We start from the raw sequence: 12,503 nt of genomic DNA, 5'->3' as shown, positions 1-12,503 counted from the left end.
ATGTGCTTAATACATTTATTCCATCATTTCATGCTTCACTGTTGCTAATTTTCCCTCTCCCATTTCCTCTTGTTCTTTGATATCTTGTTCAAGTATTCCTAGTTGTTATTGTTTAGCTAGTGATTTGGATGGGAAATTTTACTTCTTTTAAACATTGGTGTAACCACTAAATTAAAAAAATTGAATTTGTATTTTTCAAAGTTAAAAGTAAAACAGTATCTGTTGACACTGCCTACATAAGATTCAAAACAGCATGCTTTTGCCTCTTCCCTCCCTGCTAACCCTTACTTCTCAGTTTGGATTAGAATAATCTTGAATTTAAGATTTAAATTATTAAGCATTTCATCATCTCTGTTTTGAGTTATTTGGACATTTCGCATTGAGGTTATCAGGTTAACCACAATTATTTACATATTTATTCAAGTTTAAAAGTTTCATTGCTTAATACCTTTTCATTTATTTTCACTGCTGGGGCAGCTGGTTTCTGGTTGCCCAGTGCTTTTGCAACATTCCTCACAGATTTGGAGAATTCATGTCTTATGAATCCAGCCTCCTTAATGGAGAAACGAAAAACAACAAGCTTCCCGGACTCCACAGGCATGTGCAGTACGTCCACCCAAGCAGTAGGCAGTGCGAGGATGCAAGTGCCACATGGAATCTTATTTCACGGCCATGGTGTCAGAGGGTTCCAGCATTTATGGGCAGCAACTGGGTCTTTACTGAAGCAGTCTCACAGTATGGTTTGGATATTGTTTCCACTGTGTAGTTTCCAAGACCAATTTTCTAGCCCTCACATAGATCCTGTGAGATACCTGATATTTTTAAAACAAACATCTTGTCATTTAGAGGTCTTGGTTTTAAAAACTACAGTAAGAATCCCAGATGGTTGATAAATGTCAGTTGGTACCATTTCTGCTCCCTCCCAAATGCTACATATATTGTTCCAGTGTTTTGTGGTGGTGTTTTTTCTTCTTCACCATTTAGTATTGAAGAGAAATCTGACACCAACATAATTTTTTTGGAGGCAACCTATGCCTGTCTTCCCACTAGTTTTTCAGAAAGTTTTCTCTATCTTTGAAATTATTATAAAAACCTTACTAATGTGTGTCTAAATGTGATTTTCTGTTAGTTTCAAGTTACTTCAGGAACAAAGTGGGATTAGAAGTTCACAAATGTCCCCAAATCAGCAAAGTAGAACTAGGTTTCAGAAATGGCAGGGACTGAGGGGACTCCAGGAGCTAGTGACTCTTGTCTCATTGCTGTCTCCTGTATGTTTCCTTCTCTTCTTTCTCCACTGGCCAATCATAGTAATCTCAGCCTTAACTCTGCATGACCTTTCAGTTCCAGCATTGAATCACTAGCCAGAAATTTCCTTTGTGACTCTTATTTCAAATTGATTGGCCTAGTTGTCTTTTTTTTTTTTTTTTTCCCAAGCAAGGTTATTCAAGTCTTTGGTCACTGACCAGCTGATGATGAATTTCCCCTAGGTCAGGCATCCACCTCTGGTGCAAACAGCCAAGGTCAGGGAGAAAGATTGAGTACATGGTTCTGTGTGACCAATCAGTGAGGCTAAATGTCTGGATTTCAAAAGGTGGTGTAGATAGAGCAGGTGATGTTTAGCATTTCTTTCACTAATGGCATATTCTGGCATTTTTTTTTTTTTTTTAACTAGTGTTGCTTTATATTCAATGGTCACCTTCACTGGTATACGTTATGTTGAGTATTTTTAATTAAAAAAAATAACATCACATAACTTCAAGAAAATAAGTGATAGTCACAAATGTAGAGAATTATCCTGAAGATCAGAGGAAAGAAAGTATATTTAGCACCAAGAACAATATTATACATATAGAACATACAGGCTGAGAGAAGCATCAATGGCCTAACAAAAAGCAGAATATACTTATATAGACCACAGAATTGTAAGAATGGCAGGAAAATGCCCTGGGGTTTACAGGAGCCACAGTCCATAGGTTTCAACGTTACAGAATAGTTTTTAAACTTTAAAGACAGCATCATACGAGGAAAATATGCTTATTAGAAATTAAAAAAATGTATACACTCTATTTTAGCCACTGGACTTTTGAAAAATCATTTTTATTTAGTAAATTTTAATGATTTGGCTACTCAAATCTTTCTTCAGCTGTGGGCAATTTACTTTCTGCATTTCTGGCACTCTGTTCTTTTCTGTCTTAGATTCAAAGACATGCTGTGATAACATGAATTCAGATATTGTGCAGCTGGCTCCCATCCTCTGCAACAGACTCATCCCTTCACTTGATTAACTTTGCAGTAACATGATCTATATTTTATATGATCGAGAAAAATTCAGACTGTACTTACAGTGCTATTTGATCCTTATGGGGCTTACTATTTTATTTCATTATTTCCCTCTCATTAATTTCCCTTTTAGTGCCTTGGCAATTTGTAAAGTGTTATCCTCAAATATCAATCTGATTTGCTATTGGAGACGTTTTCCTTTTTTCTGAAATCAATCTGCCACTGTCTAACCTTACTGCAAATCCAGATTAGATATTTGCTGAAGTTATTGCCGTTTACAGTAACTGTTTCAGAGAACACTAACTGATCCTTCAGACAGTTATTGTCTTTAGAATTTCTTGTCCATTCGTCTGGTAAGTTTGCCTGCTATTGGAAGTTAAGATGGGCTGTACCAGATTGAATGGCTCAATATTCAAGTCTTTCATGCCTAGACGAAGGAGAGTTTGTTGGTATACTTTGTCAGATTAAAGGTCCAGTTGTTGCAATTCAGAGCTGAAAGCAATCACTTGAGGAGTTTCATTGTGATAACTTAGGGCAGTCATTCTCAAAAATGTGTGGTCCCCAGACCAGTAGCATTAGCCTCACCTTCAAACTTGTTAGAAATGCAAATTCTTGGGCACTACTGCAAACCTACTGAATCAGAAACTGTGGGGTTATGGCCCAGCTAAGTTTTAATAAGCATTTCTGGTGATTCAAATGCACTAGTTTGACCACTGCCTTAGGAGTCGTTTCCTCAGCCCAAAGCTAGATAGGGCACTCTCCTGTGCCCCCTTCCACTCTTAACAGGCAGCACAGCTCTTAACTAATCCTCCCCCTGCTAGCAATTATGGCCGCACCCTATGAACCTAAAAATAGAATTGAAATTTGTCCCTTAGTATTTCAGAACCATTATCTCTAACTAGAGGGTCTCATCCAGCAACCTGTTCCTCAAAGGGGAGTGGACTGATTGGCCCTGCTCCCCATAGTGTTGCCTACAGGAATTCCAGAGTTTTCTGGCCTGGTACTTGGAATGAACTTGTTCATTTCCAGCATTGATAATGTTTCCTACCTTACTTGAATGAAAAGGCAATTTTATTCTAATTAACATCCCATCTCTTTCCATAAAAATACAGTGGTTTATAAAAACTGGTATTCAGTAATTCAGAAAAATAGAAAATTGGAACTAAAAGGAAACAACTATGACCTATATGCATGTATCCCTGTTGTGCAATATAAACATAGTATTATTCCTAAACAATTCCTTTCAGATAAAAGTTGACGAAAATTTAAATGTAGATATATTCCAAAGACAGTAAACTGAGGTGTTCACAAAGTGGTGCAGTGGAAAGAGTATGGGTTTTTGAGTCAAACACCTTAGTTCAAATCATAGCACTTTATTTACTGGTATTTTACCTTAGAAAAAAAAATCCTCCTTATTACCTGTAAGTTATAAACACAGGTAAGGGTTAGATAATTAGCCACGTGATGTGATTTCAAGGGCACCAGCTACCTGTGCTTACTCCTCTCTCCTCTTCCCAGTGCCCCACCAGGCCTAAAAATGGTTTCCCTTCCCCAAATAGAGTGTATGAATTTTATCATTAAAATAATTTTTCATTTATTCAACCAATATGTGAGCATTTATGAACACAGTCACCCTCTGATCTCTTAGAACAAATCAGGAAAGATAAATTAAGTAAATTCTCTTTGTTAATAAATGTGTCAGTTTATTTTCCTTCAGGAAGGATTTCCCTCCCTTCCCCGTTGTATAAGGGGACATTTAATACATACCCAAGGACTGTGCCTACCAAAACCAAAGTTTGCCTTAACAGGCAGGGATTTTAAAATATTCTTTTGAATATCTTAGTGGTATTAAATCTACCTCTGAAGTTCCATGTGATTTGTATTTTCTGAGTATGGCAAAGTGCTAATTATATTTGGCTGCTGAAATTTTGCCCTAATATATACGGTGATAAAAAGCGTCCATGTCAGACCCAGTAGTGACAAGGAGAAGATGAAGGGGCAAGACAAGTTACACTGTAAAGCTTGAAGAGACCACTTGTATTAATACCTATGAATATCATCAGTTTTTCAAGTACAGAATTCTATTAAGAAAAAGGAAATAATCTATGTGGGCCTATTATGTTCAATGCTTAGTCCTGTGCTAGGCAGTTTACATTACTAGTATATGAATTTATTTTAAATGAGCTGCAGCAGAGTAAGAAAAAAATGTTTAAGTGGAACAATATTAAACATCAGGAAGTGCTAATCACATAAAGAAAAACGTCAGGAATGGTTAAGTGCCAATACACGGAATGGTTAAGTGGCAACAGTCTTCTTCAATTGTTTTTATTACAGTAAGAATTTTACTCTTAATGCATAGAATCTGAAGAAAAAAATTTATATAAGCTTTTAAGAGGCCCTTTTGACAATTATTAATACAAATGTGAAACAAGACCTTTCAAACAAATACCAATTTCAATTAATAGTTTACTTACAGCAATAATTTATTCTGAAATGTTCATTTAGTTTCTGTTGAGACACGATTCATGTCTCATTAATAAAAGAGCAGCCATCTCACCTCAAATACCAGAATATACAACAAGTTACAGCATAGCAAAAATTCTACCTACTTTCAGATAAAATCTAGTTCAGGTAAAATAGTTTCATTCAATGTTTTACAGTTACACAGACTTTTTTTTTATTTTGAGCACAAAATAGTGTAAATCATTACACTGTAGCTATCTCTATGCATGTCATGTGACCACAGAACTGTTAATCATTACTTCTGAAATTGAACCATCGGTTTCATCCATGCAGTAAAGCGAAGCAGGCTGGGTAAACGTGTTCATTGGGAACCATATTACTGTGAATTTCACAGCCACATGATTAATTATGACGTTAGATGGACTCACAAAGACTAAAACTTTTTTTTTTTGCATAAATACCAATTTTTCCCTGATGTAAGTTTAGTCAGTTAATAACCTAGAAATGATTGATAACAGCAATATATCATATTTTCTATCTGTAGTGTTCATTATTTTAAGACAAGCAATAATTAAAGGATGTTGGGATGGGATGCTAGTTAAATACATGTAAAACATACTGTACAAATATACTTGGCTTTACGATTTTTTCCTAGCTATCGAGGGTGCCTCCCAAAATATGACCAGTGAAGACAAAGTATACTATCAAATATGGCTTCCAGAACAAAAACCCTCTAACAAGAATCAAACCTATTTACAAAATTTTTCAGTCTTTTAAAGTTTCATTTGAAACAAAATTTCTATATAGCAGTTGTAATTAACATACAATTTTCTTAGTTTCATCCTTCCAGCTCTTTCAAACAGATGTCACAAGGTAAGACCCAGAATGGCGCTTAGGACTTTGAGTTCCACTGGATTCTGCACTGTCAGTTTTTGAGTCTCGTTTCTTCGTGTTGTTATTCACTGGTGTTGGGATCTGAGACGGCCGGGCTGAAGTGCTATCTGCGCTGCTTTTCCTAGGGCTTGGGTTGTAATTAAATGGAGTCACTCTGGCAGCAACAGTCCCACTAGGTGAACTGTGTTTGCTTGAGCTGCTAGAACTGAATGGGGTGCGCTCTGCTATGGAACTTTCATTGGTCTCTGATGCAGGGACTGGATTACTTTGTCCCGGTTTTGTCTCAGTTCCTTTTTGGTCTGGGGCATCCACCTGAATAAAGGAGTTCAGACGATTTTCCAAACCCGTGGTGCGCACGGAAGCAGCGCCATTACCCACATTTTGTTTTCCCTGATTATCTTTTGAATCTTTAACATTTGGGTTTCCTTTTTCTGAAACACTGTCAATCACTGGGGGAGTATTACCTGTGGGAGACCTTCCAGATCTAGGGTTGTTAATGGGACAGTCCTCAATTCTAACCCAAACATCCTCTGTTTTAGAAACAGCAGGTGCCATTTGATAAATTAGAGTCTTTGATTCAGCACCATTTGTAGCACCTGAGGAAGTGGTCTGAGAAGTACTATTTGTGGGAGAAATTTCACTTTCTTTTATTTTTCTCCATGTTCCTTTTGTGGATACTTGGTTTTCTTTACTTTGTTTGGTTCCTGAAATAGAGTTCACATGTTTTTCATCTTCACTTTTTGCTTTTTCACTGGATTCTGAGGAAGCAGAAAGAATTGAAGAGGAACTTCCAGTTCTTCTCCAAGTGCTTACTCGAGGAAGGGATGATGAGTGTTTGCTGTGTTCACGTTTCCAGGTTCCTGCCCTATTGATTGGAAGTCTGGAAGGACTTTCAGAATGGGAGCGGGCTATATCATGACGCTTTGCTGGTCTTCCATCATTATACTCTACTGTGGGACTGAGATTAGGCGGAAGTTTTCGCCATCCACCAGCCTGAACAGATGAATGTGTGGATAAAGACATATCAGGAAGGGAAGGACTTAAAACTGGAGTTTGTGCCTGGGACCTAGTGGGAGAATCTGGTCTAGAAGATGGAGACAGAGATTCAAATGAAGCAGATTCCTCCAATTTTCTCCTTAAGGTTGGGCTTGGAGCTTCTTTGATGAAAGTTGACTGGCGTACTAATACAGGTCTTTCTGATCTATCAGATTCACTTCCACTTGATTTAGTTGAAGACATTCTAGAAAGTTCTACCTTTTTATTGGCTCCATTGCTATTATTCATCTGATTTAGTCCTTTGGAGGCAGACTCACTTCTTGGGATGCTACTGCCATTCTTGGATAAACCTGTTTGTTTGGTAAGGTTCTGCTGGCTCATCTGTCTGCCTGGAGATGTATATGACATTTTCCCAGAACCTGAGGACTTAGTTGAAGCAGTACTAGGGGATGACGTCCTTGGCAGTTGAGATAATTTGTTAGGAGGACTTATTCCGTTTCTACCAGGGGAAATTGAATTTCGTCCTGGAGACTGCATAGGTCTACTTAATGGCTGCTGGGCAGGTCTTGAAGGAGTGGAATCTCTGGATCCTGATCTAGAAGACCCTTTATTTGACCCACCTATTTGGGATGCCTGCCTGGCAACAGGACTCAATTCTGATTTCACCGATGGCTTGGGTCCCCTGGGAGAAGTGGTGGCTGTCTGACCTTCACTAGGGCTTTTGGAGGCTGGAGTCTTAAGGGGTGGACCTTTTTTAGAAACAGGACTTGTACTTGAGGAGCTATTTCGAACTCCTGGAATATGAATCATTGTCCTACCTCGAGAGATTGAAGGCATGTTTGTTTGAAGGGGCTGCTTCATTTGGCTTGAAACTTCTGAATTAGATCGCACTTTTCCAGTAATCAAACTTTTATAAACTTTTTTTCCTCCTTTGATTCCTTTATTTTCACATTCTATCTTTTTAGTTTCCAATGTACTTTTCTCCCCAGGTTTTAGAATTCGTGGGCCTTTATTACTTGCAAAGGGTTTTTCCTCTTGATCAGGTGTAAGATGAAATGGTGATCCCAGAGAGATGCCTGATTTCAGTGAAAGGATGGAATCTGAATCAGATGAAGCTTGTCTAGATAAACATGCAGCAGCAGCAGCTTGATGTAAACTACTCACTATGGAATTTGCACCTTCCTGGATAGCTTTCCAATCAAAATTTTCTGAATCAGGGGATAAACCATGTTCTGAATCTGGTCTCTGTATATCTTTCAAATCAAGTGTCAAGTCTTCAGCTAATATGCCTCCCATATTTCTGGGACTATGTTTTTCATGATCACCCTTGAGTCTTGAAGGCTTTTTCTTTTTTGGCATTGCAGAACTTATACATTCCTGCAACAGGTCATCTTCAGAGTCAATACTAAGAGAACTGAGAGAACTGTTTCTTGAGAAACAAACGGGGGTGTCTTCAACATGAAAAGATTTAGGAGCATAACCAGATGCCTGAGGTTTATTTGGTTCTCCCTGTGAGTCAGGGGGCTCGGTCTCTTTGATAGGTTCATTTTCTTTGTTATTATTGTTTTCTTGGTCAATGTCACTGAGAGAACTCAGAGAGGAATTACGAGAAAAGCAAACTGGAGTATTTTCAATAGCAAAATTCTGTAATTTTTCATCAGTTGCTGCTCCTCTGTCTGGAATGTCTTTGGATGACTGAGGAAAAGTGGATTGTTTCTGCAGTACAGGTTTAGATTGACCTCGATTTATTGGATGTTTTGTAACAGCTTGTGTCTTATTAACCGATTGTTGATTTGAAGAGGATAGTTCTGTGTGACTGGTAACTTTAGTTTCTGAGACCTTATTTTCTTTCCCTTTTCTTAATTCAGCCTTTTCCCTGGAAAGGTCAACATCATCATCATCAAAATCTAGAGAACTCAAAGAATCATTTCGTGAAAAACAGTAAGGTGTTCCTTCAATGGGTGTGTAGTGATGAGGTGAATCAAAAGTAAAACTTCCTCTGACTCTATCTTCATTATTTGGTAGCTTATTATTGAAGTCCTTGGGATTATTTTTCAAGTTCTGTTTCTTTGAATCTTTGTTGTCTGAGAAAGCTCTTTCAGCACTTAAAGTATTTTTTGAGTCTGCATTTTTTCTTACATGTGCCCTACATTCAGTATTTTGTGGTATAGGTTTTACTGGTGAAGTAGGTTTCTTTTTCTTACCATCTAATTGATTTTTGTTAGTTCCAGGTGAAGACACAGATGCTTGCTGGACCTGGTCCATTATCTTTTTCACACGGAAAGGCTTGTGACTTTTTCCTTTGGGCATAGCAGAATTAATGCATTCTGCAAGAATATCACCTTCCTCTGTTTTATTGTCATCCAATTCAGGTACAGTTATAGATGAGGTTTTTCCTCTTTGAGCCTCATCTGTACTTCTGCCTTCTGTAGGAATGGTATCTCGTTTTTCAAACTCACCTGACTGTGCTCCTGCTCTAACAGTTTCTCCAGCAGCTAACTCATTTGGAGGAGACTCTATTGTTAGATCACTTAGAGATGTAGCTGTGGAAAAGTTTATAGGTGTCCCTTCTACACAATACACTCGTGGCATATCATCTCCTGGTGTAAAACTAACATGCTTTTGTGACTGTATCCTGTTTTGTGATGGTAGAAGTTTGTACACAGGAAGTTGACTTGGTTTCCTCGCCACAGGGGGAGGTAATTTTGAAGCAGTCTGGGCTGGTTTTTTGGCTTTATGTGATGACTTTGTTGGCATGGCAGAAATAATACATTCTTCTAGTATTTCAATATCATCATCATCTGAATCATCTAATAGATCTTTCTCAGAATCAATAGGTTTTTCTGTCTCTTTTTCCTGGTTTTCATTTGATTCCTCAGGTGGTTCTGATTCTGTTTCATTCCCATTGTCATTTTCCTGAACCGGAGGCATTATTCTTAATTCCACATCTTTTTGTATAAATGGCTCATCAAGACTCAGAGCACTCAGGCTAGATGAACAAGAAAATCCATCTGGAGTACTTTCTGTGGCAAAATGTAATAAAGTATCAGCATCTGGAAGAACCTGGACCCTCTGAACCGCAGCGTTTACAGCAGCTTGCTTAGGGCCGCTATCTCGCTTTTCGGCAGGAGGTACTTTATTTTTAGGTACCTCTCGCTTGGTTTGAACTGTTTGAGGAGGAGGTGGAGGGGTTTTACTTCTGCTTGGTGGCATGGTTTGTCCAGGGCTATCTGGGAGGTCACTGGGGCTTATAATGCCACTTACCATGCCACTGCATGGTTCACTCTGAACAGAGCTGGCAATCGAACGACTCTCAAAACTGTCAAGTGAACTGACAGAAGTACATCTGCTAAACATGAGTGGAGTCTCCTGAACATAGTGCTCCGGTGGACTTTTGGGTGTCTGAGCACCACTTTTGGAGGGCGATTTGGCCCCTGAAGAAAATTCAACAGCTTTTTGCCTGGTTGATTCTGAAGATAAACCAGAAGCCTGGAGTCTGCTGGATTTGGTTCTAATGTGCTGTGACACTGCTGGAACCTCACTCACAGGATCTTCAGTTGACCTAGTTCCACTGTTTTCTTTTATTTCTGCTATCTGCAAAGTATTAGCAGAATCTGCCTCCTGTGTTGTCTGATCACATCCTATTTCATCTTCAGCTGATGACAAAGATGATAATGAACTACACCTTGAAAAACATATTGGGGTATCTTCAACACAGTAAGTCTGTATGGTTTCTTGGTTGATAGAGGAAACTTTGCAAGAGGTAGCTTTTTGAGTCTGACCACTTCTACTTTGGGCTGAACTTGGATGGAGCTGATTCTGCCTCTTGGAATTAGATGAAGGTGTGGATGTATTCTCACTGCTTGAAGAGATATGTTCAGTTTTAGTACTTTGTCCAGACGAACTCTTTGAGAATGAAAATGACTGTTTCTGTGAGGAAGAAATGTCTGTGGCATATTTCAAACTATAATCAATAGGCTGATCCACATGATGTTTTTCTTCATTATATTTTATGCTATAATTTGTTGGTCTCTCTTCTTCTTCATGTTGCTCTTCCTCAGAGTAACGTTCACTATAGTTGGTTGGCTTATCATCTTCATAGTCATCTTCCTGACACAAAGACTGGCTTACATTTTGATTAATCCCATGATTAGAACCCACTCGATTTGTTTCTGAACCACTGGCTCCCCTTGACCTATATGGGGAAACACATTCCTGCTGTCCAAAATGTGGCTGGAACTTGAGGTGTTTATCATCAGTGCTCTCAGTATATACGGGATAAGTTGTGCTTTGACTCCTTGATTGTCTTTGCTCACTTTGTTTTATTTCATCTTCTATTATGTGTTTGGGTCTTGCCCATCTTTCATTCTGTGAAGGACTTTGCCTTCCAGAGTTCAACTGCTCATCTGAATATTTAAGACTATAATTTATTGGTGTATCTAGTTCTCCATCATTATCATCCATATGATTTGCACTATGTATTTTATGGGCTAGGTCAGCTGGATATTGACCATAACTGCAAAACTTACTTTCATCATCTTCAGAATAGGATTCAATTGAGGGTTTCATTTGACCTCTTTTACCATAACCATCACTACTACTGACACTATTTAAACTATCATTTGAAGATCTCTTATATTCCAGTTTGGCATAAGGCATAGAACATGTCCTATTTGAATTTTCTGGCTTAGTGAAATTATAAGTGTTTGAATGTGTGTGGGCAGCAGAGCTTCTTCTTAGTGCATTCCTCTCCTCTGTCACACAGTGTAACTCAGTGGTAGACCCAGAGCTTCTGTCTTCCTGGGAGGTATGAATGGCTGATACTTCTTCCATGACTTTAGCAATCTGTGCTGCAGTGGTGGAGATCTGCAAACCTCGTTTTGAGGAGGTTCCTGGATTTTCTGTTGTTGGATGGTAGTTGCCTAGGCCAATTCCTCGTTCCCTCTCCAAACTTCTATCTTTTTCAGAACGAGAACTATCTAAACTTCCCCTTGATGAAGAGGAGCTGGGTAATACTGTAGTATTCAAATATGGTGAAAGGACAGTCATGTTTCCAGTATTAAAATTGTCTGACCTATTATCATCATGTCGATTGGTGTCAAAAACATAGTCGCCATAGAGATTTTGTTTGTGCCTCTGTTTACTACGATGAGATGCCTTGGGACTTAAATTGTCAATATTGTCAAAAGTTTCTGATAAATGCTGAGCATCTAATTCTGCTTCTAGGGCTTTTTGCTTCCTAACATGAAGAGATGGCAAGCTTGAACCAGGTGACATAATATTGGCATCCTTATACTTTGCAGGTCTATTTGCCATGAGATTCCTCAGAGCTGCAGCACTTCCCATAGCAATCATTTTGTGCTTTGAATGAATAAGGTTCTTGAGCATGCTGACTGCCCCCATGTCCCATAATGCTTCCTGGTCTTTAGGATTTCTTGCTGAGAGATTCCACAAAGTTCCGCATGCATTACTGACTATTGTCAAACTGTGAGATTTCAAGTGTTGTAATAAGGTTTGTAGGCAGTTGTTCTCTCTTAGGATTTGCCTGAAATAAAACCAAAAGATTCCAAAATTAAGGTCAAAATCTGTGTGTAGTAACAGCAAATAAAAGGATAGAAAACAATAGACATAATATTATACCAATTATTCTATAAACTCTAAGCATTCCACATCTCCTCTTGTTCTTTCTTATTTCATTTAATGTTTACTGTTTTAAACATTACTCATCTGTCAAACTAAAAGTGTTACTTTTTTAATCTATTTTACATTTCCTATTCTGACCCAATGGTTTAAAAAATTTGGGGGGGGGAGGAAGCAGATTCATTTACTATATTCACATGATAACAGTTTCCCAACTTAAAAACTATAAA

General features: G+C 38.3%; 1 protein-coding gene across 26 annotated transcripts in view; it reads right to left on the bottom strand.

The window, feature by feature from the left end:
• Positions 1-3,498: 3,498 nt before the first annotated feature.
• The window catches only part of APC (APC regulator of WNT signaling pathway), a 121,769-nt gene continuing 112,764 nt past the window's right edge, over positions 3,499-12,503 (bottom strand). For all 26 annotated transcript variants that reach the window (XM_069492452.1, XM_069492456.1, XM_069492467.1 and 23 more), the window contains one exon: positions 3,499-12,178. In XM_069492452.1, coding sequence (XP_069348553.1) covers positions 5,599-12,178 — 6,580 coding nt within the window. In that variant the 3' untranslated portion in view covers positions 3,499-5,598. The remainder of the gene's footprint in view (positions 12,179-12,503) is intronic.

The sequence above is a fragment of the Eulemur rufifrons genome, chromosome 17 (genome assembly GCF_041146395.1).
Source record: "Eulemur rufifrons isolate Redbay chromosome 17, OSU_ERuf_1, whole genome shotgun sequence".
Taxonomy (NCBI): Eukaryota; Metazoa; Chordata; class Mammalia; order Primates; family Lemuridae; genus Eulemur; species Eulemur rufifrons.
The sequence above is the reverse complement of the archived record's forward strand: the minus strand, read 5'-3'. Positions and strand labels throughout refer to the sequence as shown.